Genomic DNA, 27,657 nt, shown 5'->3' on the forward strand with positions numbered 1-27,657 from the left:
GGACATGGTGGCATTTGCCTGTAGTCCCAGCTACTAAGGAGACTGAGGCAAGAGGATCGCTTGAGCCCAGGAGTTTGAGGCTGCAGCGAGCCATGAGGGCACTACTACACTCCAGCCTAGGTGCCAGAGTCTCTTAAAAAAAAAAAATTCTGGCTTTTCCAGGAAGTAGCTGTATAAAATGATAAAAATTCCCAAACTTTACAGGGTTGTTCTGAGGTGTAAATGGGAGATATCAAATACCTGGCATACGAAAAATGCTCTATCAAAATTTTTCCTTTCTCATGGTAGGCAATATTATGCAATGGAAATAATCAGGCTTAGGAATCAGATAGATTCTACTGACAGCTATGTGAACCTCAACAAGGATAAGACTCTGAGCCTATTTACTCATCCCTAAATAGCCATATCTCCTGTCTCTGAGGGCTGTTGCTAGGATGACATGAAACAAAATATTAAGGACCTGGCACAAAATAAGAGCACAATAAATGGTAACTATTAATAAGTCAGCTCCTTGATATACAGGTTGGTAGGTACTAAAGATGATCAAAAGAAAAAGAGTAGGATGATGCAGCACAAACTCTTTCCAGCACCTCCACTAGTGTGCACATCCTATGGAGGGTGGGTCTGAAGAATCAGCTTTTTGACAATGTTGTAGGGCCGGGCGCGGTCGCTCACGCCTGTAATACCAGCACTTTGGGAGGCTGAGGCAGGTGGATCACGAGGTCAGGAGATCGAGACCATCCTGGCTAACACAGTGAAACCCCATTTCTACTAAAAACACAAAAAATTAGCTAAGCGTGGTGGCGGGCGCCTGTAGTCCCAGCTACTTGGGAGACTGAGGCAGGAGAATGGCGTGAACCCAGGAGGTGGAAGTCGCAGTGAGCCGTGATAGCGCCACTGCACTCCAGCCCTGGGCGACAGAGAGACTCCGTCTCAAAAAAAAAAAAAAAGAGAGAGTATTGTTAAACCACCAAATCCCCCATCCACTCTACATCTAAGGAAACTGGGATCAACAAAGGCCCCTACTGTTCAGAGAAGAAAGGGAAAAATGGAAAAAACATACTCTGCTCACTGATAAAAATTTGACCACAGATTCAGGCTGGGCCTGGTGGCTCATGCCTGTAATCCTAGCACTTTGGGAGGATCACTTAACTCAGGAGTTCATGAACCTAGGCAACATAGTGAGACCTCGTCTCTATTAAAAAAACACAGATTCTTCTACAAAATGTGGTGTCCCCACTGGCATCAATAGAATCTGCATTCTTACTAATACCACAAAGTGTCTCCCAAATTCCTTTCAAAGTCAGTCCTGTGTTAAGGTTATCATGTAAACAAATTATTATTGCTCTCAAAATCCTGGGCCCGTGCCCAGAGGCAAAGGAAGCAAAGTACTGGCATGGAAGATATCTACAAGAGAGAAAGAGAAAGACCACGGTGGCTAAAGATGAGACATTCCCATTGTCTACGCTAAGAAGATCCCAAACCCTCTCAATCTTCCCCAGGCACCGATACTCACCTGACTGAGGTTGAAGGTCATGATGCTGTTGTCATCATATAGCAGGATGTTGATGGTATCTAATGCCCATGTGCTCTCTGCCAGGAGACCAGACTTGAGGGACATCATTACCCGCCATGCCTCCGGGGTTCCTGAAATAAACCTCCATGTCGTCCATCCACCAAGCCCAGGTTGGCTGGAGGCACCCCCAGGGCTGCCCATCAGTGAAGCTACTCTGAAGATAACACAAGGTGGAAGGCAGTTTCTGTCTGGGAGATGAAACACACCAGCCCCTCATGGCTTCTAAGCTGTCTGTCTAGGACTTCATTGCATGGCAATGAAGGAAAACCTTAAGTTAGCTTATTTCTTCCTTTTCCAAAGTTCTTTGGTTCTATTTTAGTCAACACTGGACCAGATTCAACGTCATCCAGAATAGTAAGGTGGAGGGAACAATGGACAAGACGGAAAGGGGCAGATTAGGCAATCGAATGAGGAAGATCTCCTTACCAATGTCTTTCATTGTGAGCCGCCTCCTCTGCTTCAACACAGGCTGTGTGGCTTCAACAGAGCCAGGTGGGAAGGTGATATCCCGCCGAATCATGGGGGGCTGCACAGGGGCAGGTGCTATGTGCGAGGCAGGTACTGGGGGACCTGCCTTCTGCATTTTCATCCCAGAGTGCAGGAATGGAGACTTGCTAGGAGAGGTGCGGTTCTCCATTGGCCGGGGCAGGGGAGCAGGGCTGGATACCTGAGGAATGTGATTCTGCATGCTTGGCGGGGGCTGGTAGTTAGATGGAGGGGGCCTTGTCATGGGGGGCACAGGGGCAGAGGGACCATATGGGGGCTGGCGTGTGCCATGGGAAGGCCACGGGCCTTCGTGGTTGGCCCTCTGATCTGTGTGCAGCATTTCATCTGTTCGGTTCACGCCATGATAGGCGGGGCCCTGGGGGGCAGAGCCCGTGCTCTGCCTGTTGGCATAATTATAGGTCATGTCATTACGCCCCTGCCACATAGTGCCTTGCTGAGCAACCTCAGCTGATGCCTGTATGGGGCCGCCCATCATTTGCGGTGGCATGTTTTGCTGGGCATTGGTGCCAGGGGGTGCAGAGACACGGTCTCGGCCAAACTGGAATGGAAATTGGTTCTGGGGGCCGCCTGCTGGTCGGCGCTCAGTAGCAGCGGTGGCAGTGGCAGGATAGGCATTGCCATACTGGTTGTACACATCTTGCTGAGGGGAAGGCTGGGCAGCTTGTTGCTGGCTGGCAGGCTGGGGCTGGGCTGGGGGCAACTGCTGCTGCTGAGGCTGCCCCTGCCCAGTGCTGTATGGCACGCTGTACATCTCCCCTTCGTGCCGCTTGGCAGGAGGGCCATATGTGCCATCCATTGGCCGCTTGTAATTCTAAGGCAGAGACAAGCAGAGGGGAAGTTAATACTCTGCACTCAGGGACATAAAGCCCACAGATGCCAAGATGGCTACAACCAGATGCTTGGTGGACACAGACTCCAAGAAAAATGGGAATCACCTTAACAAATTATCTTTTGAAGTTGTTTCCAAAAGCAACCACCACTCTTTCTTCCCTTCCCTTGCTTAAGTAGAAAAATATACAAAACCTAAAAATCAAAATAAGGTCTATTTCTAGCCCCTTCCAACTCCAAATAGAGAAGAGATTGAGGATTTGGCTCTTCAGGCAGGACTGGCCAGTCAGGTGAGAGAAGAATGCCAAAATATCTAAAGTGAGCTTCTTAGACTTCAACACGTTAGATTAGTTTACTAACCAGCTTTCAAGGTGAACCTGCATGCCAGTCCATTCCCAGCTACCCTCCTCACCTGCTGCTGCTGTTGATACATTGTAGTCTGCTGGCTGGGGAAGGGGCTGCCAGAAGGGGTGCCTTGGGTGGAGAACTGATTGCCATAGGAATCATGTCTACAGGAGGCAAAGAAACACAGGATCAGGGTGGGCAGTGGCGAAGCCCAATCCACAGCAGCACCAAGACCAGGCTTTACTCACCGTTGCTGCTGCTGCTGCTGCTGCGGGGGGTAGCGGCTAGGAGAATACATCCCCGAGTCTGGGTTGGAAGGCATGAGATTCGGCTGTGGGGCCCCAGTGCTCATGTTTCCCTCAGGCCCTATTCCAGGCTCCGTCCTAAACAAAATTGGAGAGGCAGATTGAGCCCACTATAGCTTCAGGGTGCTGGAGGAGTGGACAGGAGCTGGGGTCATGCTTACCTCACTCTGTCATAAGGACCTCCATAGGGATAATGCTGTCGTGGTCCCATCGCCACATTTCCTAGCCCAGGGCCGGCAGCACGACTGTAGGGGTCACCCATCCCGCCATTGGGGCCCTGCCCTGAGGACATGAAGGGATCACTCCCTGGAGCTGAGCGTAGAAAAGCAAGCAGTGAACAAACTGGTAAGTTGGCAAGCCTGGTAATCTACCCTTTGCCTGGTCCAAAGACCCAGGCCCTCTTCAGAGTTCAGGTGTGATCTCATTGTTTTCCAGACAAGTTCAAAACAGAGATCTAAAGAGGCCCCAACCAGCGAAAAGCATGTACTTGTTAAGGGATGACAAGGTGAAGCCAAGGAGAAGACAAGAAAGGAGGTAAGGATGAAGAGGGGTAGTTAGGGCAGGAAATGCATTATCTCAGAGGATGGCTCCACAAGCACTCTGAGCCACTCCAAAGATTTTCTCCCCATTTCACTGGCCCTGTCTTTACGAGCACAAGTTCAAATAGCAATCAGATCAGTCACCTTTCCTCATGCTGCCATAAGGATCCTTATTTGGCTCATAGGACATGCGCCCCATCATGTCAGAGGTATTCATACTGGGCTGATACCCAGGGTTTGGAGTCATGGAATTCCGCTTCTGGAATGTGGAGTCACTTCCATCATTAAAGGCATCCTGGATCCCAACTGAATTGCTCCTGCTCCAGAGTGAGGAAAACCAAGTAAACCACAAATAAACCAATTCCTCCAATATAACAAAGGACACGCAGGAGTCACTGGCTGGGAAGGCAGAGGCAAGGACCACCCTTGGGCTGCAAGGAGTTCCCATGCACTTATCTTCAGCCATCCTCCCAGCCATCTGCCCCGGCTCTTGGCCTTACCTCATGCCTGGCAATGGGGGGATCTGACTGTGTGGTGTGGATGCTGGAGTTGGTGGCTTTAAGTCTCCTCCTTCTGCCATGGAACTGCTGGTTGACTGGGGAGTCTGGGGCCCCTGCATAGATCCTGATCCCGCTGTGGACAGAGATACAAGTTGAGCAGTTTGCTTGGCATGACAGTGTTTAACTCTCACACAAACACACGAATGACCCAGAATCTCTTTGGGAAAGTTCCTCCTAAGGCCTTTAAAGCCTGATCACCCTTCTTAGCAGAGGATCTACAAGGCCAGGTCATAAAGATGGGAATTTGAGGGTTTTGTAGCTCTTTTTGTTTTACATGTAGAAAAGAGGAGTGATGTGGCCATGACATCACCATGCTGGTGATTCCCTGAGTCATTGCCAGCTTCCCTGGCTATTTCTCTTCACTCCTCCAAAGGACCTTGTCTAACCTACTAAACCCTGTAATGCTGGTGCATGAGCTCCAGTCAGAGCCTCCCAAATCCCGGGTGGGGAGGGGGTCCCAAATCTGGGATGCATTTTAGGAGTCTAGGAGCTCCTGTTCTAAAGCATCCAGCATGGTGTCACCTCTCAACTTCAAATGTTCTTCTAAGCTGATGAGTACAAAACTACTAGTAATTAATGTTTCCAATAGTTACCATTCCCAGCAGTAGATATCCCACTGCTGAGGCCTCCCCAGCTGATGAGTCATCTCAGGCACTCATTACACCCTCAGAGGTCAACGCCAGGGCACATGTGTTTACACCCACCTTCCAGGAACCCTGGCCTTCTTCCCTCTCCAGGCTCACCCTAGGCCTCAGCCTCCTCTCAGAAAGGAGGGTGAGCAGAGACACTCCCATCAGGGAGTTCCATTCATATCCCTTCCCCACTCCCTCCTTCCCATTCATTACCATCTCAGCTCCCTGGGGAATTCAGGGCTCTAGTCTGAGCTGCATTCTAAGGTGCTGACATCAATGGGCCAAGGCTCCCAGATGGCCCTGCCTTGCTGCCATTTATCAGTTCCCCCAACTCCTCTTGTGCCCCTCCAACAGTTTACAAACATTTGGCAAGTTGCCAGCTGCACAACAAAAATTAAAACTTAAGGGCTGCCGCAGAGTACCTCCCAAGGGAGTTTTCACTGCCCACTCTCTAGTCAGCCAACCTGTTAAACCCTGTGGTAGGGCAAGGCAGAGCACAGATCCTTGGCATAGCCTGTTGGATAAGCCTCTTATTCATATCCTGAATAAGAGGCTAGGGCAACAGGTCCTCTCAGCCTTGGTGGGGCCACTAACCCCATCCTTACCAGGAGAGGGAGGCTGGATCTTGGGCTGGGACTTCTTGGAATCAGCAGCTGCAAAGATGTCTGGGGGAGGGTCTTCTCCCCGTTCAATCTTGCATTCAAAGGCATAGAGACACTGGATATACTGCTTTTTCAAGGAGCTGGCAGCACTGCTTGAAGTGCCCACATTGAGGTTGGTTGCAAGTTCCCGCCATTTTTTGTTCTTGTTGACCTGTATAACCAAACCAAAGGAGTCAGGGTATATCTACCACCTGGTTTTCCTGCCCATAAGCCCCAAGCCCCATCAGGCTGTAAGGTATTCATCTTTGTAGAATCACAGTTCTTAGACAATTGAAAAAGTTAATCTTGCTTGGTGGATAGTGTTAAATCTGCAGCTGGCTTCATTTTACCCTCAGGATGTTCCACTGCAACTATCAGACTGTGCTTATTCACAACAGGGCAAATTTCACATTACTACTGGAACAGAATTCAGAGTCCGGTTTTTTAGTACGCTGCTGAAAAGTGGTGTACAAATCATCTGGATATCTAAATCCTATTTATTTATTTTTGAGACAGAAAAAATAAATCTCGCTCTGTCGCCTAGGCTGGAGTGCAGTGGTGCGATCTTGGCTCGCTGTAACCTCTGCCTCCCGGGCTCAAGCGATTCTCTTATCTCAGCCTCCTGAGTAGCTGGGATTACAGGCGTGCACCACCACGCCTGGCTAATTTTTGTATTTTTGGTAGAGACGGGGTTTCACCATGTTGATCAGGCTGGTCTCAAACTCCTGGCCTCAAGTCATCTACCCGCCTCAGCCTCCCAAAGTGCTGGGATTACAGGCGTGAGCCACCGTGCCTAGCCCTAAATCCTATTTTAGATGCACTAATAAAAACTAACATTTTATAAAATGGAGACTCATGATAATATCAATGACCACCCTGCTTGACTTGCTTTGTCAAACTGGGGATTTACACATCTGATTTTTTTTCTTGGGGTGGTGGCTCCCTGCAAATTTGACATTCTTCTGCCACTACTCCCCTACATATCTCATCGACAAATAACCACAGGTCCCTTTCCCTTACCAGTCACTGTCCTGATGGTCCGGGTGTTCAGGGTCTTATTTATTTAGAGACAGAGTCTCACTCTGTCACCCAGGCTGGAGTGTAGTGGCGCCATTTCGGCTCACTGCAACCTCCGCCTCCCGGGTTCAAGCGATTCTCCTGCCTTAGCCTCCCAAGTAGTGGGACCACAGGTGCCTGTCACCACACCCCACTGATTTTTATATTTTTAGTAGAGACAAGGTTTGGCCATGTTGGCCAGGCTGGTCTCAAACTCCTGACCTCAGATGATCCTCCCGTCTCGGCCTCCCAAAGTGCTGGGATTACAGGTGTGAGCCACTGTGCCTGGCCCAGGGCCTTATTATGACTTTTGTACCTCCCCAGCAGCCAACCTACAGTTCTGCCTCCTTCCCTCAGCTTCAGGGCACATTGACCAAGCCCATTCCCCAGATGCTCCCTACAATTAGTCTTTCTGCTCTAGCTGGACAGGTCTCCTTCTTCAATGTATTCTTATGATTATTCATCTACCATATGGTAAGCCTGTTCCCCCAAGGCCTGGGAACAAGAGTTTTCGAGTCCCTATACACAAAGGAAGTTCAATAGGTTGTAATGTCTGCTGATATGGTACCCAAGATACTAGAAAGAAGAGTTTAAAGAGGCACAGAGGGGAGACAACCTAGAGGGGCAGAGGTGACTCGGAATACTTCTTAGAGTGGGTAACACCTGAGCTAAGTCTTCATGGTTGGAGATGGCCTTGGTGGGAAATATCCAGACTCTCTCCCATCTCCGTGGCATCTAGGCCAGTCTACTGGATTGGCCACTCTTCCACCTAAACCCTACTAATCCTTTAGATAAGCTCAAGATTCAGCTTTGCTTTCTTGGAGCCTTCACAAACTAACTTATAAATAGCACTCTTTTTTGCCCCTGAATTATCACTGTCTTTATGAAAGTTCAATTACAATCATGGCATTTTAAAGGTTTGCATCCTTTTGCAATCTGGAAGGCAGGCTCAGGCATTAGAATTCTCTCTGTACCTCATCCTAGGTTCGGTGAACCCTGAAGCCCACCCAATCAGAAGTGAGCGAAACCTAACCCAATGCTCCCTTTCCCTATAGGCAGGGAAGGCTGGACTATGAGATCTGAGTATCAGGGAGAATGGCAGGAATATGCATGGAGTCACCTCAAAAGCCTTCCGTGGCTTTGCTTCTCATGCCAGTTATGTGGCAGTATGCACGTGTCTTGTTTTGTTTTGTTTTCCTTTGTGGGGGAGGGGAATAAAGCCTGAAGGGAGAAGGAATTCATAACTGACTGTTGGCTGGCTTCATTCCAACCACTTTCTTTTCTGCTGGTGACAGCTGTTTTCCTCTTCTGATTTAGAAGGTTTGGAATAAGTCCCTCCCTGCCACGCCTCCCCGAGCTCAGCCACAAACTGATCCAACAGCAGACTTCTGGTCTGGTGACTACAGAACACACACAGGAGGGAAGTCTGCAAGGCACAGTCTGCTGTCTGTCTGTGCTGCCTCACCTGTTTGCCTCCTGGGCTGAGTCTACAAAATTGTAAGGTATCAGAGTAGGCGCAAGCTCTGGGTGGTGTCCAATTCAGGTTTTCATTTAAGTTTCCCATACAGAATAACTAAACACATAATTTCCTACTACTTCTTCCTTTATTATAAACTATTTCTACTAAGCAGTTCCTGAAATCCTATCTCTATTGGGAAGCTTCCAGGAATGGGAAGATCTACTTCTACTCTGGCTGCCTCTGTACCATCTTGCAGGCCGATTTATGTGGCAGAAACCTTGCTGATAGCCAAAGTTATTTCTAACTTTTGACAGTCTAGTGGATTATATACTGTTACATACTGTTTGTATTTTACAAATAAGGAAATTAAGGTTCAGAGTGGTTACACACCTTAAGGTCATATATGTTATAAGTGGCCAAGAAGGGATTCAAAACCAGGACCATCTCTCCAAATCCTGTCTTTGCTACTATGCCAAATTGCCTCCCATGGAATCAGAATGCCCACAGACTTTCTCTAGCTTTACACCTCAGTGGGACCCTAGATACATGGTAAACTTACTGCTAATACCTCATACTACCAGGGAGGTCTCTGCTTCCTGCCTTATCTTCTGGGAAACCTGTGCTCCCCGGTCTATCAATATTCGACTCAGAAAGCAGGAGAGGATGATGTCCCTGTGGGATGCATGGTACCACGTGAAGCCAGTGAGTACCTAGAAAGGGGTTAGTGGAAACCACAGGGGCAGTCAAGTGTCAGGCGCCCACTCACCTGAGTCAATCCACCAATCTCCTTCACAGACACATAGAGGCGATAGAGGTCCAGAGGTTTCCTACCCACAGCAGGCAGATTTGTCATGCCCATGGCCTTCTCCTCAGTGAAGGCCAGATAACGGTCCACCCACATCTTCCTCTCAGGCTCACCACCCAGCTCATACAACTTGGTGATCTTCTCATTGGTTGTAGTAGAAGAACTGGATTTCTGGAAGGTTCAGGTCAAAATTCATAGGAATGGGTCAGATTCAAAGCCTATGCTAAGGGTCTCAGAAGTCTCTTGACTGGAGCAGTGTTAAAGCTTCTTACTCTGGGGTGGTCACTAACACCTGCCCTACCTTCATAAGGTTGAAGGGCCAAAAGAGAACCAAATTTTTTTTTCTATAAAGGAAGGAAGCTAACACTGAATATATGTTATGTATTGGGTGCTGTGCTAGATGCCTTTATATATTAGGTATTATAAAATTATCCCCATTTTTAAAGATAAGGAAGCAGGCACCAGGAGGCAAAGCCTAAGATCTCACAGCTTTTAAGCGGCAGGCTGAATATCAAATCCTTGTCCACCTGACATCAAAGCCACTACTGCTCCCACACTACTACCCAGGAGCCTGAACATACTTAGGTACTATGTTTTAGAGAAATTGAAAAACTCACAACATGATCTTGAGGCAATGGGATGGACTAAAATGAAAAGAAACTCTTTGCCTCTTCTAAACAAAGGAAGGGTTTCCCACCTGGTTGAAGGGCTTTGGATATCATCCTGTACAAGACAGGAAGGTGGTCAAAAGGGCTGGGAGCCAGAGGTGAAGACTTACAGGAAGTAACAGCTATGATTTTTATTTTCCCTATGTATATAGACAGGGAAAGTGAGGTATGGCCAAGGACAGAAATATTTCAAATGACCCAAATGCTGAGTAGGACCCTTTACTACCGCACAGCCTAACAGCACACTCAGGACCACCCTAAGGGACGCCAAGGACTCAAGCCTCATCTGCCTTATCTCCTTCTTTACAGAACACAGGGTACCATTCCTGCTGCTATGAGTAAGGTTTAGGAAGAGAAGAGCAACTAGTTGCCCATGGCACACCCCATCTATCAATGCTTGAGTACAGGAGGCACGGTTTCACAGAGGGCACCAGCCAAACAGTACAGAGAGTTTGATGCTGCAGGGTCTGGCATTTCCCCCATAACAAACAGCTGTGAGAATATTATGTTATTTACCAGGATCCTTTAGACCAACAGAGACCCAACTCACTGAGCTATTATTCTGGGACCCTTCATGATAAGAGGAGGCAACAGCAGCTTTTTCAGAGACTATCTAGTCCAGTGTCATAAAAGGCTGGGATCTTGTCACTCTCTTTTGTTTTTCCTTCCTATCACTGAAAAAGATAGGACACAAAGTTGAAAGGAGTCAAGACAAAAACCGCTACCTTGGATTTGGATTCTGTCTTGGGTGTCCCATCTGCCTTGTTGTTCATTTTGGTGGCTGGAGTTAACTTGACATCCCCAAGGCCCATCATCTCTGGGCTGGCTGCCATCCCTGTAAAAGAGAAAAAAATTCCCAAGTCCAGTAAGTTTAGCTGTGATGTGACTCTTGAAGAAATCCCTAGTGAGAATGACTAGCACTTACCTGCAGAATTGTTGGCCATGGTTCCACCCATGGAATATGGGGGTCCCTGAGGGTTGATCATGCCAGCCATACTATTAATCCCTTGTCCATAAGGAGGTCCAGTTCCCATCATGCCCCCTTGATTCATATTGGGGTAGCCTGGTGGCCTAAGGAAGAAGATGGAAAGTGAGAGACAAAGGTTAGACTCTGAGCTTTTAGACTTGAACTTGAGCCAAATAAAGCTGTGTGATCATCTAGTAAAGATTAAAAGGAAAACATTTATGGGTCCCCAAAACTAGAACTATGCAACATCCAGATATTATTTTTCTTTAATTTATTTTCTTGAGACAGGTTATTGCTCTGGCACCCTGGCTGGAGTGCAGTGGTGTGATCATAGCTTACTGCTATGATCTCCTGAGCTCAAACAATCTGCCTTCCTCAGCCTCCTGAGTGCCTAAGACTATGAGGCATGCACCACCATGTCTAGCTAACACCCAGATTTTCTTTCTTTTTTTTTTTTTTTGAGACAGAGTTTCACTCTTGTTGCCCAGGCTGGGGTGCGATGGCAAAATCTCGGCTCACTGAAACCTCCGCCTCCCAGGTTCAAGCAATTCTCCTTTCTCAGCCTCCCGAGTAGCTGGGATTACAGGCATGTACTACCACACCTGGCTAATGTTGTATTTTTAGTAGAGACGGGCTTTCTCCATGTTGGTCAGGCTGGTCTTGAACTCCTGACCTCAGGTGATCCACCTGCCTCGGCTTCCCAAAGTGCTGGGATTACAGGCATGAGCCACCGAGCCCGGCCAACACCCAGATTTTCTTATCTTCTACCTCCCGTGAAAGATACTAAGAGAGTTCAAGCTCTAGATAGCAAACAATAGTTCAATTTTTTTTTTTTTTTTTTTTTTTGAGATGGAGTCTCACTCTGTTGCCCAGGCTGGAGAGCAGTGGCGCGATCTCAGCTCACTGCAAGCTCCGCCTCCCAGGTTCATGCCATTCTCCTGCCTCAGCCTTCCGAGTAGCTGGGACTAAAGGCACCCGCCACCACGCCCGGCTAATTTTTTGTACTTTTAGTAGAGACAGGGTTTCACCGTATTAGCCAGGATGGTCTCGATGTCCTGACCTCGTTATCTGCCTGCCTCAGCCTCCCAAAATGCTGGGATTACAGGGGTGAGCCACCGTGCCCGGCCATTTTTTATTTTTTTTTTTGAGATGGAGTTTCACTCTTATCTCCCAGGCTGGAGTGCAATGGCACGATCTCGGCTCACTGCAACCTCCTCCTCCCAGGTTCAAGCAATTCTGCCTCAGCCTCGTGAGTAGCTGGGATTACAGGCACCCGCCACCATGCCTGGCTATTTTTTTGTATTTTTAGTAGAGATGGGGTTTCGCCATGCTGGGCAGGCTGGTCTTGAACTTCTGATCTCAGGTGATCCACCTGCCTCAGCCTCCCAAAGTGCTAGGATTACAAGAGTGAGCCACCGCACCCGGCCACAATAGCTCAATTTCAAAGGGTACAATTCTTTGAAGCAGAGCCCTGCTGTGTCCTTTAAGTATTGCCTTCCTCAAAGCCACCTCCAAAGTCAAGTTGTATTTCCATTTAAGGGCCCTGTCTGTGGCAAAAGGCATAGATGAAATGCTGAACTGTACCACTTTTTGTCATGCTAAATCCCAACCAGACTGGAACCCTCAGCATAGCACCCAGAGGTGGCTTTGCATCATTTCTTGAGGGGCCTAATGCAAACTTTGCACTTCCACCATTCTGAAGTTCTACCAAATCCACCTCTTTATAGTCAATCACCCTATTCTACCTTGGTTCATCAACAACTCAGTAAGACTTAGTGGCTAAAGAAGTCGTTAAACCTAATCACATGAGCCTTCTGCACTCTAGCACCAGAGTCAACACACAGGACCACATAAAACAGTAGGAGAAATGGCAAACCACAAGCTTACCATTTGCTATTTCTAACACCAAAGATCCAAGACATATGTATCATAAAGAATCCTTTTGGAAACCAAAAAGTTGACTGATAGAAGTTAAACCACCTACTCTGAACACTTATTTTGCACATCAAAATAAGCAGTCTTTAGCCCTGGCAACATAGTGAGACCCCATCTCTATTAAAAAAAAAAGGCTGGGCATGGTGGATCATGCCCGTAATCCCAGCACTTTCGGAGGCCAAGGCAGGCAGCTCACTTGAGGTCAGGAGTTTGAGACCAGCCTGGCTAACATGGTGAAACCCAGTCTAAAAATATAAAAATTAGCAGGGCATGGTGGCGGGTACCTGTAATACCAGCTACTTGGGAGGCTGAGGCAGGAGAATTGCTTGAACCTGGAAAGCAGAGGTTGCAGTGAGCTGAAAGTGCGCCATTACACTCCAGCTTGGGCAACAGAGTGAGACTGTCTCTGAATAAATAAATAAATAAATAAATAAAAATAAAAAATAAAAAAAAATTAGCCGGGTGTGGTGGTGTGTGCCTGTAGTCCCAACTACTCAGAAGGCTGAGGTGGGAGGATCACTTGAGTCTGGGAGGTCGAGGCTGCAGTGAACTGTGGTCATGCCACTGCAATTCAGCCTGCGGAACAGAGCAAGGCCCTGTCTCAAAAGACCCCAAAACAAAACAAAACACCCCACAAAACCCTTTTTTTTTTCCCGACAGTCTTGCTCTGTCGCCCACGCTGGAGTGCAGTGGTGCAATCTTGGCTCACTGCAACCTCCTCCTCCTGGGTTCAAGCGATTCTCCTGCCTCAGCCTCCCGACAGCCGGGATTACAGGCGTGCGCCACCATGCCCAGCTAATTTTTGTATTTTTAGTACAGACGGGGTTTCACCATGTTGGTCAGGCTGGTCTCGATTTCTGACCTCATGATCTGCCCGCCTTGGCCTCCTAAAGTGCTAGGATTACAGGCGTGAGCCGCCACGCCTGGCCAAAAACCTGTCTTTTATAAAGCTCTTTACATATGATGTTTAGTCACGTGAAATTTCAGACCCACCTAAGGTATGTAAGAATTAACACTTCATACACACACACCCATTTTTCCCCCCTGGTTTAGGTCCAAAAGCATCTCAATAATCTGAGTGGGTCTATAATACATTTTCTTGCACTGACACCCTCTCTGCTTCCCAGGCCTTACCTGTTTTGGATAGAGTTGGCAGCAACATGCATGGCGACAGCAGTTTCTTGGGTTTTCCGGTTCATGCCCCCTGGTGGGGGACACATCCCTGACCCAACCTGAGGTGGCATATTGGCCATGTTAGGGCCATAAGGCCGGTTGCCCATGGAGGTGTGACTCATCCTCCCTGGAGGGAGTGTGCCATAAGGTGGGATGCCAGGCTGTCCATGCATTTGACCTCCGGCACCCATGGGGTTTATGCCTCCAGCCATGCCTGCACTGGGGTAGTTGGCATTGGGCAAGGCATTATAGTTTGGCTGCCTGGGGTAGCCACCTGGGAGTGGAGGAAGAGAAGACTTGGTTAGTCACTCACTAGCAACTCACTAATATCTCTCAACTCTAGAACACCAAACAATGTCATTCAATATTTTGGTTAGGAAAGAGATCAACTTCATAGTAGTCTTTATCGCCATGAGAAAAAAGTGGGGGATGCCAGAAGCATGTAAAGGCAGGTCAGTTATCCCCTCCATCTTAAAGGCAGCACAGAGCAAGGCTGGCTTTGCTGCCACACAGGCATTTCAACTTCCAGAAGAAGATAACTTCCTTTCTATTTCCATGCTCTGTGTAAGATTCTCAACTTTTGATCGGCCTAGGGCTGCCATTTTGAGCAAAGATCTATTCCATTATGACTTATTCACTAAAAATAATAAAAAAATAATAATAACCAATAGCTACCATGTATAAATTGTCTGTGCTCAATGGTGGAGTAAACACCTAATCTCCATTTTTATAAATGAAACAGAGGCTCAGTGAAATTGAAAGACTTTCTCATGGTGACAAAATAAGTGGAGACAAATGGAATCTTGCCTTGCCCTACTTCAGGGCCTGGGCTGGGTGGATTAAAGGCAAAGGACAGCCCTTCTCTCACAAGGTTACAAGCTAGATGGCAACATATCAGACAAGGAACTGTTTTCTCCTCTCACACCTATCTACTCCTAACTGGGTAGTATACTGACCTTGTGGGCCATACTGACCCCCCTGGGGACCATAGCTCCCCATGGAGTTCTGCTGGTAGGAGCCCATGCCTGTGTGTATCTGTCCTCCGGAAGGCTGACGCGGAGATAAGGCTGAGCCGGGCTGGGGGGAACTGTACTGGGGCATCTGGGGGTTCCTCTGCATATAACCTATTTGTGGGTAGTATCCATATAGTTATTAGCTTTATACAATGCGAACAAATGCTCTCCATCCTTATCCTGGGACTTTACCATCTACATTTTCTTTAGCAGCCACTTGCATGGAGTCTCTATCTGATTTTCTATATAGTGGTGTGTCATTTTAGGCACCTTCAGAGTGACATAAACAATTAACCAGGGCATGCCAACTGTTTCTACTAAATGGAGGTTTGAAAAGACAAAGAACAATGACAAAAACCAAAATGAATGACTTAATGAGTGAAGATCGAATGTTGAGTCTTCAGCAACTGCCGACCAAATGAGGCAAAATGTAAGGGGGCAACCATCAAAACACAGACAAGTACTGAGAAATGGAGACACTAACATGGCCAAGCCCACTCTAACTTCACAATTTGCTGCTGGGTCTCAGCACAAAGAAGTAATAAGTGTTTGAGATTATATATCTGCTAATTACCCTGATCTGATCACTATATGTTATATCTATTGAAACATCATTATGTACCCCATAAATAAGTACAATTATTATGTCAACTTTTAAAGAATATAAAAACAATTTGCTACAGGGATTGGTCTAAGCTTCATGGTCAAACAGCTCTCCAAAAGCTACTACATAGGGCACTCAAATGTCTGCCCTAGCTCCCTGCCCGTCCCCAACACCCAGGCTCTCACCTCGATCTTGGGCAATGCTTGATTGGTTCATGGAAGGATGCATGATGCTGTCCGACTGGCCACTGGGTGGCCGAGGTGGCATCTGGTTGCCTGCTCCAGACAAAGAACAACATAAGCATATCATGGCTAAGCCTGGGAATTCTAACTAGGAAGTCAATTCAGAGCTAGAAATGGCTCATGAAGAGGCCAAGTACCTCCCAGTATCACACACAAAGAGATCCAGCCAACAGGTTCCAATCTCCTTCTCCAAATGCTAAGGGGAAACTATGCAGGCATGAGCCAGAGATGCTTTCTCTGCCAGTGGAAGACTAGGGCTCCTTAATATTACTGGGGGCAGTCACCTTTCCCTCTCCCTAAAGCCCAGCACTTTGAGGGTACCTGGCACTGCAGCAGGCGAGAGTGGTCCTGAGCGAGACTGAGCAACACTGGCGGGAGAGCCAACAGGGGACGGGGAAGGGCCTCGGATGCCAGGCAGGTGAGGGGAGGTATGAGGAGAGAAAGGAGACTGAGCTGGATTACTCTGCTCTCCTTGGCTGCTGGAAATCCCTGATGTGCTCACTCCAGGACTCAGAGCTCCTTCTGTCCCCATGGGGAGGTCATCTATTGAACCAGATAGATCCTAGAACATATATATAAGAACATGGATTAGTAATATTAGGCAGAAAGATTCTACTTTCAATAATCCTACTACTTGCTTAGCATTTTCCTTAAATAACCAAGAGCAAATACATCACACACGTTCTTTAGTCATGATACTATTTTTATTAAAAAAACTTTTTTTTTTTTTTTTTTTTTTTTGAGACAGAGTTTCACTCTTGTTGCCCAGGCTGGAGTGCAACGGCATGTCTCGGCTCATCGCAACCTCTGCCTCCCAGGTTCAAGCAATTCTCCTGCCTCAGCCTCCCGAGTGGCTGGGATTACAGGCAAGCGCCACCACGCCCGGCTAAATTTTTGTATTTTTAGTAGAGACGGGTTTTCTCCATGTTGGTCAGGCTGGTCTCAAACTCCCGACCTCAGGTGATCCACCCTCCTTGGCCTCCCAAAGTGCTGGGACTATAGGCATGAGCCATTGCGCCCGGCCCTAGTCATCATACTATAACTTACATATGGCAAACTCTGTTAAGGACCAGGTGGAATATATATTAGACCTTTGTGGGCCATAAAGCCTCCTTCAAAACTACTCAACTCTGACACTATAGTGCAATAGTAGTCAGACAATATACGAACAATGGTGTGACTGAGTTTTGCTGACTCCTGTTCTATCCCCTCAGAAGCAGATCTAGCACTTTCGTCTTCTTTCCCAGTCATAACTTCTACAGTCATAAGAAAGCAACTATTTCAGTGAGGCTTTAGTTCTTTTCTAATAGCAAAACTTTACAAAATGCTGCCAGGATGGCACCAGGAGCTACAAGAGAATGTTAACAAGTTTGGGAAACATTTATAGATCCCCTCTCCTTCTATTACATATTACAATGATGATTATTATTATAGATTATCATAGCCTCCATTTGCCAAGGACTCACTCCAAGTCACTATACTTTGCAACATAAGGGGTAGGAGGTAAGAAAGAGAGACACTGGATGAGAAAGACAATTTCTTAACTGCCAAGAAGGTCTGGGACTACACTCCTAACACCTGGTCTATAACAGTAATCAACAAATGTTTGCCAATTGAACAAATTCTGTTTTTTTTCCCCAGCTTTTATGTTTTACAGTGAGAACTTGGTATTTATTTGTAGGCTTTGCTTGTCTTGAGTTAATCAATAAAGAGTTCACTGTAGGTCAACAAACTCCAGTATTAGCAAACAGGAGCTCAATATGAAAAATATTCACCCCAGCAAATGCACTCTAACTCCATCCCCTGCCCCATATTCATTCTCTAGCAACATTACTTCAGGCTGGGAACTAACTGTAATTGAAGGATGAAAACCCTGATACTTACATGGTAAAGAAAAGAGTTCTCTTAAAGAAATACACCGGGCCACGCGCAGTGGCTCATGCCTGTAGTCCCAGCCTTTTGGGAGGCTGAGGTGGGCAGATCACTTGAGCCCAGGAGTTCGAGACCAGCGTGGGCAACATGGCGAAACCCTGTCTCTACTAAAAATACCCCCAAAATAAGCCAGGTGTGGTGGTGTGCAGCTGTAGTCCCAGCTACTTGGGAGGCTGAGGTGGGAGAATAACTTAAGCCCAGGAGGAGGAGGCTGTAGTGAGCCGAGATTGTACCACTGCACTCCAGCATAGGTAATGAAGCGAAACACCATCTCAAAAACAAACAAACAAACAAACAAACAAAAACAAAACCGAAAACACCACACATCTCAAGGAGGAAGAGATCCAAGTTGGTTTGATTTGAGTCTATTCCTGCTCACACAAACAAGCTCACCCTGGAAAGATCGGCTGAAAGTGACTTTGACCCTAAGATCTGACAGTAACACTGGAGGTCAGAGGGCAGCTTTTAGGCTCTCCTTCAAGTATCCAAGCTGGGTGGACCTTCCACAAACCACTTGGGTACCTCACTAGGCTGGGAGCATTTCTGCTGAGCTCTCGGAGACAAAGTTTGCTCTGAAGGCAGGTAGGTAGGTGTGTATTTGTGCCTGTGTCTAGCTTTCCATGTTAGCTGAGAAGTCAGAAAATGCTAGCTTTCGCTCTCCCTCTCCCTCTCCCTCTCCCTCCCCCTCCCCCTCCCCCTCTCCCTCTCTCTCCCTCTCCCCTCTTTTTTCGGTCTCCCTCTCCTTCTTTTTTCGGTCTCCCTCTGTTGCCGAAGCTGGACTGTACTGCCGGGATCTCGGCTTGCTGCAACCTCCCTGCCTCGGGCTCCTGTGACTCTCCTGCCTTGGCCTGCCGAGTGCCTGGGATTGCAGGCGCGCACCGCCACGCCTGAATGGTTTTTGTATTTTTGGTGGAGACGGGGTTTCGCCGTGTTGACCGGGCTGGTCTCCAGCTCCTGGCCTCGAGTGATCTGCCTGCCGCGGCCTCCCGAGGTGCTGGGATTGCAGACGGAGTCTCGCTAACTCAATGCTCAATGGTGCTCAGGCTGGAGTGCAGTGGTGTGATCTCGGCTCTCTGCAACCTCCACCTACCAGCCTCCTGCCTTGGCCTCTTAAAGTGCTAAGATTACAGCCTCTGCCCCACCGCCACCCCGTCTAGGAAGTGAGGAGCGTCTCTGCCTGGCCGCCCATCGTCTGGGATGTGAGGAGCCCCTCTGCCCGGCCGCCCCGTCTGGGAGGTGAGGAGCGCCTCTGCCTGGCCGCCACCCCGTCTGGGAGGAAGTGAGGAGCGCCTCTGCCTGGCCGCCACCCCGTCTGGGAGGAAGTGAGGAGCACCTCTGCCCAGCTGCCCCATCTGGGAAGTGAGGAGCGCCTCTGCCCGGCTGCCACCCCCTATGGGAAGTGAGGAGCGCCTCTGCCCGGCCGCCCACTCTGGGAAGTGAGGAGCGCCTCTGCCCGGCCGCCCACTCTGGGAAGTGAGGAGCGCCTCTGCCCGGCCGCCCCGTCTGGGAGGTGAGGAGCGCCTCTGCCTGGCCACTCCGTCTGGGAAGGGAGGAGCGCCTCTGCCCGGCCGCCCCGTCTGGGAGGTGAGGAGCGCCTCTGCCCGGCTGCCACCCAGTCTGGGAGGAACTGAGGAGCGCCTCTGCCCGGGCGGCCCCGTCTGGGAAGCGAGGGGCGCCTCTGCCCAGCCGCCCTGTCTGGGAGGTGAGGAGCGCCTCTGCCCGGCTGCCCTGTCTGGGAGGTGTACCCAACAGCTCCGAAGAGACAGCGACCATCGGGAGCCGGCCATGAGGACGATGGCGGTTTTGTTGAAGAGAAGGGGAGGAAGTGTGGGGAAAGGAAGGAGAGATCAGATTGTTGCTGTGTCTGTGTAGAAAGGGGTGGGCATAGGAGACTCCATTTTGTTCTGACTAGGAGAAATTCTTCTGCCTTGGGATGCTGTTGATCTATGGCCTTTCCCCCAGCCCCCTGCTCTCTGAAACATGTGCTGTGTCAACTCAGGGTTAAATGGATTAAGGGTGGTGCAAGATGTGCTTTGTTAAACAGATGCTTGAAGGCAGCATGCTCTTTAAGAGTCATCACCACTCCCTAATCTCAAGTACTCAGGGGCACAAACACTGCAGAAGGCCGCAGGGTCCTCTGCCTAGGAAAACCAGAGACCTTTGTTCATGTGTTTATCTCCTGACCTTCTCTCCACTATTATCCTATGACCCTGCCATATCCCCCTCTCCGAGAAACACCCAAGAATGATCAATAAATACTTCAGAAATTAAAAAAAAAAAAAAAAGAAAATGCTAGCTTTCTTGTTGGTAAGAAGTAGGCCAGGTATGCCATAGCATACTTTAAAAATGCAATGAGAATTCGTTCCAGCATAGAATGATTTCAAGAGGCCAACCACGAGGTAACAGCAAAGGACATCTTCCTTTCTCGAAGGACTGAAGTACTTGGAGCTATGAAGAGCCCCATGTTAATCCCAAGATAAGAGGGATTACATCCTTGGTTCTTCCTTTTCTTTTTTTTTTCTTTTTTGAGACAGGGTCTCACTCTGTTACCCCAGGCTGCAGTACACTGGCATGATGCCAGCTCCCTACAGCCTCAACCTGCCCAGCTCAAGTGATCCTCTTACCTCAGCCTCCTGAGTAGCTGGGACTACAGACACGCACTACCACATCTGGCTCTGTATGTGTGTGTACAGGCAGGCGCCACCGTGTGTGTGTGTGTGTGTGTGTGTGTGCGTGCGTGCGTGCGTGCGTGCGTGTGTAGAGAAGGGATTCTGCCATGTTGCCCAGGGTGGTCTCAAACTCTTGGGCTCCGTCCTCCCACACTGGCCTCCCAAACTCCTGATATGATAGGCATGAGTCACTGTGCCCAGCCCCATCCCTGTTTTGGTGGCTAAGTTATACCACGGACATCTAGCCTCTGAGCCAAGAACAAACTAAAAGACGCAGCAAGATGACAAGGAGAGCCACTGTAAGTAGAAAGGGTCTCAAGAAGCACTCGTTAGGCCCTACAGTCTATAGCAAATTCCACAGCTCAATGCTCTGTTTTAGGGACCAGAAAGTTCCCTCATCCACTCCTTCCTACAGTCTCCATTCCTTATCAAACTGCCAGCTTCTGGTAATAAGAACTTTCCTGCTTACAGGAAAAAGAAGTGTATTTCAGAACAGAATAGGAATCAAGGATCCATCCGTCAGACGAGAACTTGGTTCAGTTCAAATTGCTTTGAAAAATTATATGTTGGCCAGGTGCGGTAGCTCATGTCCGTAATCCCAGCACTTTAGGAGGCCGAGGTAGGCGGATCACGAGGTCAGGAGTTCGAGACCAGCCTGGCCAACATGGTGAAACCCAGGCGTGGTGGTGGGCACCTGTAATCCCAGGTACTCAGGAGGCTGAGGCAGGGAGAATTCCTTGAACCCGGGAGGTGGACGTTACAGTGAGTCAAGACAGCACCACTGCATTCCAGCCTGGGTGACAGAGTGAGACTCCGTCTCAAGAAAAAAAAAAAAAAAGTTTTGATTATTTTTGTCTTTAGTTATACAAGTAAAACATGAACATTCTCATGATAAAAACATTTCAGATATTACAGGTGAAGCCAAAGTCCCCCAAACCAAAGTTCCCCACAGCTGTCCTTCTGTTGCCCTCAACAGAGAAACCACTGTTCAATTATTTGGTGCGTATTTTTGTGCGTTTTTATTTCCCCCTTTTTTGAGATGGAGTCTTGCTCTGTTGCCCAGGCTGGAGTGCAGTGGCACTATCGCGGCTCACTGCGACTTCCACCTCCTGGGTTCACGCCATTCTTCTGCCTCAGCCTCCCGAGAAGCTGGGACTACAGGCGCCCGCCACCACGCCCGGCTAATTTTTTTTGTATTTTTAGTAGAGACGGGGTTTCACCATGTTAGCCAGGATGGTCTCGATCTCCTGACCTCGTGATCCGCTCACCTTGGCATTTTTTTTTTTTTTTTTAAGAGACAGGGTCTCCCCGTCTGTCGCCTAGGCTGGAGTGCAGTGGCATGATCTCAGCTCACTGCAACCTCCACCTCCCAGGTTCAAGCGATTCTCCTGTCTCAGCCTCCTGAGTAGCTGGGATTATAAAAATTAAATGTTTTGTTTTGATCATTTTTGTCTCTTGTTATACAAGTAAAACATAAACATTCTCATGATAAAAACATTTCAGATATTGGGCCGGGCGCAGTGGCTCACACCTGTAATCCCAGCACTTTGGGAGGCCGAGGCGGGCGGATCACAAGGTCAGGAAATCGAGACCATACTGGCTAACACGGTGAAACCCTGTCTTTACTAAAAATACAAAAAACTAGCCAGACGGGGTTGACGGGCACCCGTGGTCCCAGCTACTCGGGAGGCTGAGGCAGGAGAATGGCGTGAACCTGGAAGGCGCAGCTTGCAGTGAGCTGAGATTGCGCCACTGCACTCCAGCCTGGGCGACAGAGTGAGACTCCGTCTCAAAAAAGGGAAAAAAAAAACATTTCAGCTATTATAGGTGAAGTCAAAGTCCCCCATGGCTGTCTTTCTGTTGCCCTCAATAGAGAAACCGCTGTTCAATTTGGTGTGTATCTTTGTGGTTTTTTTTTTTTTTTTTTTTTTTTTAAAGAGACAGGGTCTCGGTCTGGGTCTGTCACCCAGGCTGGAGGGCAGTGGTATGATCTTGGCTCACTGCAACTTCCACCTCCTGGGTTCAAGTAATTCTCCTGTCTCAGCCTCCTGAGTAGCTGGGATTACAGGCGTGCGCCACCACACCCAGTTAATTTTTGTATTTTTAGTAGAGACGGGGTTTCTCCATGTTGGCCAGGCTGGTCTTGAACTCCTGACCTCAGGTGATCCACCACCTTGGCCTCCCAAAGTGCCGGCATTACAGGCATGAGCCACCACCCCCGGCCCCCCGGCTAATTTTCAAATTTTTTTGCAGAGATGGGGCCTTGCCATGTTGCCCAGGCTTGTCTCGAACTCCTGGGCTCAAGCAATCTGCCCTCCTCAGCCTCCTAAGATTCTGGGATTACAGGCATGAGCCACTGCCCCTGGCCTTGGTGTGTATCTTTGGACATGTACTAAAGCGCTAAGAAAAAAAACAAACAACAAGAAACAAAACAAAAAACCAAAACCCGGCCAGGCGCAGTGGCTCACGTCTGTAATCCCAGCACTTTGGGAGGCTGAGGCGGGCGGATCACGAGGTCAGGAGATCCAGACCATCCTGACTAACATAGTGAAACCCTGTCTCTACTAAAAACACAAAAAAATAGCCAGGTGTGGTGGCAGGTGCCTGTAGTCCCAGTTACTCGGGAGGCTGACGCAGGAGAATGGCATGAACCCAGGAGGCGGAGGTTGCAGTGAGCCGAGATCGTGCCACTGCACTCCAGCCTGGGCAACAGAGCGAGACTCCATCTCAGGGAAAAAAACAAAACAAAACAAAACCCACCAACCACTCCTATCAGCTCAGGGCAAGAACTGAGGAGGTCCTTTCAACCACACTTTCAGTTAAAAAACTAGGCTCACCACAGATCCAAAAGGAGAATGCCCCTGGTCCACCTGAGGGATCCTAGAAGCCTAAAGAAAACCTTTGTAGCTCTTGGGGCTGGGGTCTCAGAACTCTGGAGGCATCCGTGGCTGGCAAAGAGGTGGCTTCCCCTTCTTCAGGAGAGCTGTCACTTTTGGTAAAGTGCCCTGAGCTTCTTGGAGAAAAAGGGCTAAATAAACCACTGTCAACAGTAGTCCCACCTGGCTGGGATGCCTGGGTATAGAAAAATACTGGGGAAGGAAGAGCATTAATCTTCTTATCTCTCTGATTTGGTTGGCTTGAGGCCAACCTCTCAACTATCATTTTCATTAGATGGCAACTGGTCAGCATCAGACAGTTGGTTTCAAATAATTTTAAGAGCCAAAATGTTAGCAAAGAAAGGGGCAAATCATTTACGATTAACTACAGCTACCATTTAAGCATCTACTATATGCCAGACACTTAGCAAAGTTACCCAGTTTTCTACAATTCTTGGTTATAGATACTACTACCATTACCATTTTGGTTTGTTTTTTTTTGAGTCAGGGTCTGGCTGTTACCCAGGCTGGAGTGCAGTGGCACAATCTTGGCTCACTGCAACCTCTGTCTCCTGGGTTCAAGCCATCCTCCCACCTCAACCTCCAGAGTAGCTGTGACTACAGACACGCGGTTAATTTTTTTTGTATTTTTGTAGTGGTGGGGTTTCACCATGTTGCCCAGGCTGGTCTCAAATTCCTGAGCCCAAGCAATCCTCCTACCTTGGCCTCCCAAAGTGCTGGGATCACAGGAGTGAGCCACTGTACCCAGCCACATTACCAATTTGAAGATGAGGAAGCTGATGCCTAAAGAGATTGGGTTACATGCTTAGGTCATCTGGCAAGTGGTGGAAGCCAGATTTTAAACCCGGGACTGCTGAACCCCATAGGCCATGCTGGCTTTCTCTCTCCATTATGTTGTGACACTATATGAACTGAGGAGAAAGGTCAGGCGTCTGAGTTAGGAAACCAAGGCCCAGCTTTTGGTACTTATCAGTTGTGACCTTAGGCAAACTGGCAACAAGTCAGGCTTCAGTTTTCTCACATATACAATCAGAGAGGGCTGGATAAATCTAAGTCTGTGACACCCATGGGGCATATGCATGAAACCCCCCTAGCACCATATGGTCAGGGTCAAACAACCAGCAGCAATATTCTGGAATGAGAGATATAACAACATACCAGCAATATAAATTCTAAGACATACCCCACCAGTCCCAGTGGCTAGTCATAGTAAATATTTTTATTGGGAAATGGGAGGGAGTGGTAAGGGCAGAAGTCTCCAAAAGATGTCCTGCCCCTCTATCTACATGAACAGATATTGCTCTCAGCTCCACGTCCTTTTATTTCACAGGACACACCTCTGCTTTCTACTCTACAAAAAGCCAGTTTTTCAGGTCTTTTGTTCCACAAAAAGCCAGATGTCTGATTGTTGAGTCAGACCTCAATGTTCCTAACAGTTCAGTTTTCTACAACACATTTATCATTAATAAAAAGTTCAATCGGGCCAGGTGTGGTGGCTCATGCCTGTAATCCCAGCACTTTGGGAGGCCGAGGCAGGCAGATCACGAGGTCAGGAGATTGAGACCATCCTGACTAACACGGTGAAACCCCATCTCTACTAAAAAATACAAAAAATTAGCCAGGGGTGGTGGTGTGTGCCTGTAGTCCCAGCTACTCGGGAGGCTGAGGCAGGAGAATGGCGTGAACTCAGGAGGCAGAGCTTGCAATGAGCCAAGATCGCGCCACTGCAATCCAAGCCCCTATTCTCCCTGGTGAGGGATGCCCTTGGCATCTCAGGACTCTCAGGTTCTCAGTTCTCCCAAAAGAGCCCACCTAACAGCATCTTCTGGAAGGACTGCGGAAATAACTGTAGCAATGCCCCTTTAATGGGAAGATTTCTTTTCCCGTGTTTGTTCTCCTCCAAGTATAATCCTGCTGAGAGATGGGAGGTGAGGATCAGCCCACTCAGTGCCCTACCAGTTCCAAGGAAGCAGCAGGGCCAGGAGAATTTCCTCACGTGTTTCCAATGTGTTTTGTGCATTTTATTGCTCATCTACCATGCAGATCAAAAGCGCTGGAGCAGATCCAACTATTTCACACAGAATCTCACACTCCAGGCTGGCTACAGCCCTGAAAGCCTTCATTTCTTTACTTGAAATACTGCCCAATGTTATTTTGGGATGTGACCTGATAGAGGAAGCCCATAGGGACTCCATGACGATAACCGTTCCAGCTGTGATTGGTTGCCCAGCCCTAGTGAGTGCCAGCATGAGTTTGTCAGGCTCTGCTGACAAACAGAACTCAGCAGCTAACACCTTCTTTTCACACCACAACAAAACCATGCCTGAAATCACATAGTCCATACCTTATTTTGTGGGGTAGGGGCGGTGGGGGTGCTGGTACTATCACAGGAAGAACTGCAAGTTCTAAGATGAATTGGCTGCCCACTGAAGAATATTTTTAAGCAGGAAGATACCAGATCAGGGTTAGAGGAGGGAAGTTTAAATTACCTCCCAACAGAGCCACATGAGGATGACATCAGTTCATTTTGCTGAGCAGGTTAAATGGCAACAGGTTAAGTATAAAGAATAGGCTCATGGCAATGCTCAGATTTAGGGTTTTCCCATAAATCTGGCTAAATCCTTGGGGAAACCCAGATGGAGTTCTTGTATCCATTTAGTTGGGGAAAGCTTTTGCTGAGTTGTACTGATACTGGCAGGTAAACCACCCATCATGAGAACCAGGTAAATCCTACGCAAATGCTTGTAGTAAGTGTGTGCACTGGGAACCTTGCAGCTCAGCCACCCCCACTTAAATGACAATACTTGAATAAAAAATTCCATAATGCCCAAATCTACACTAGTAATTTGTCAGTCCCCTATCCCCGCCCCGCCCCTAGGCTGCTCTCATGTTGAAGAATGGGAGGAAATCCTGAAGAACACAGAAGAGACTGGGAAACATAACCCATGAAGAAAAGGAAAAGGTAGGAGAGAAGGCAATAGCCTTAAACTCTAAGGAAGAAAAACTGAGACAAAATTAATTACTTAAGGCAAGTAAGTTTTTGGGAGACTGCGCTTTTCATAAAACCTTCCTTAAGCAACAATTTGTTGAGGGTAGCAGAAGAGAAGAGGCTACCTCTACTGAACACTTGTACAATAAAGTTTCAGTCATAAGTTCTCTTTTTTTCTCCTTAGTCTTTCCTATAAATGTAAGAAAGAGAAATTTGACCCACCCCAGACTGGTAGGGACTCCAAGAGTTACAGAACTGCTGTGACATTATTCGAGATTGGTCTCAATCCAACAGATTAACTGCCACCTATGCCTAGAGAGCAGGCTTGCTGATGTTAACTGAAATGCCAAGAAAGAATCAACACACAGAATAGGCTGCCTTTCACACTCGGTGGTAATTCCAGGTCAGGAGTTAAGCAGGTAGTAAGGAAGGGGAAGAAAAGATGCAGAGGTTGACACTACCCTTTTAGTGTAGGACCAAGCCCTATCACCTACATGGACTACCTCCATGGTTTGGAACAGCAGAAACTACTCCAGGAAAGGTTTAGAAAAATCTGTTTCCTACTTGCCCCCGTCAAGTTTCCAAAAACTTGGTTTGTATCTTAGAAACCATCACATAGGATGAGATCCCCCACCAAACTCCCTCTTCTCTTTTTCTACAATAGGCTATTGTTCTGAAGATAATGATTCATTCTTCCTGATACCTTTTGGCCACCTGATGGGGAAGACACAGGAGAGAAGGGTTAAGACTCTTCTTGTCTCCAGAATGCTTTTCAGGGGCCCATCTCCAGAGGAAACCCCCTATATACACATCAGAATCCATAAAGAAAGCTCTGGAGACCAAATCTCCAAATACAAAGGATGTTGGAAAAAGTTAATAAAGTTCCTTTATATCTTCCTTTTGAAAGGAAGCAGAATTGACATGAATATGTGACTATCACATATTCAACCCTAAGGTGAGTGGTTGACTCTCATTTAATTTTCACAGTCATCTTCTGATATAGGTATTATCCCCATTTTAACAAAGAAGCAGGTTCAGAAGTGACTTGCCCAAGGACAGACAGCTATTAAATAGACCTGAGGTTCAAATCCACTATTACTTTACACTCTTTCCATAAGGTATTAATAGAAGCTTGACATGATCAAAGGCTGGGTTCCATGCTCTAATAGAGGTAAGGCCAACAACCTATATCACCAGACATGCTGCGTGATTAGCTACTTGACTCAACTGGCTAACCTCACGAGGCTCACTTAACTCCTTTATTGAAGGAAAGACTTATACTAGATAATCAAACTCTACAAATCTATGATGCTAT

The 27,657-nt window shown here is 47.9% G+C and overlaps 1 protein-coding gene across 2 annotated transcripts in view; it reads right to left on the reverse strand.

The window, feature by feature from the left end:
- Positions 1 to 27,657, reverse strand: part of ARID1A (AT-rich interaction domain 1A) — an 88,092-nt gene that overhangs the window by 4,886 nt on the left and 55,549 nt on the right. The window contains exons 5-19 of one of the 2 annotated variants that reach the window (XM_024249900.3): positions 16,177 to 16,417; positions 15,799 to 15,888; positions 14,953 to 15,120; positions 13,958 to 14,270; positions 10,847 to 10,992; positions 10,647 to 10,756; positions 9,215 to 9,424; positions 5,898 to 6,105; positions 4,601 to 4,733; positions 4,245 to 4,420; positions 3,723 to 3,873; positions 3,505 to 3,639; positions 3,324 to 3,420; positions 2,003 to 2,894; positions 1,517 to 1,647 (exon numbers count right to left, since the gene is read on the reverse strand). In XM_024249900.3, the coding sequence (XP_024105668.2) occupies positions 1,517 to 1,647; positions 2,003 to 2,894; positions 3,324 to 3,420; positions 3,505 to 3,639; positions 3,723 to 3,873; positions 4,245 to 4,420; positions 4,601 to 4,733; positions 5,898 to 6,105; positions 9,215 to 9,424; positions 10,647 to 10,756; positions 10,847 to 10,992; positions 13,958 to 14,270; positions 14,953 to 15,120; positions 15,799 to 15,888; positions 16,177 to 16,417 (3,201 nt within the window). The remainder of the gene's footprint in view (positions 1 to 1,516; positions 1,648 to 2,002; positions 2,895 to 3,323; positions 3,421 to 3,504; positions 3,640 to 3,722; positions 3,874 to 4,244; positions 4,421 to 4,600; positions 4,734 to 5,897; positions 6,106 to 9,214; positions 9,425 to 10,646; positions 10,757 to 10,846; positions 10,993 to 13,957; positions 14,271 to 14,952; positions 15,121 to 15,798; positions 15,889 to 16,176; positions 16,418 to 27,657) is intronic. The other variant, XM_009233312.4, reaches the window with a different exon arrangement.

This window comes from Pongo abelii, chromosome 1 (genome assembly GCF_028885655.2).
Source record: "Pongo abelii isolate AG06213 chromosome 1, NHGRI_mPonAbe1-v2.0_pri, whole genome shotgun sequence".
NCBI lineage: Eukaryota > Metazoa > Chordata > Mammalia > Primates > Hominidae > Pongo > Pongo abelii.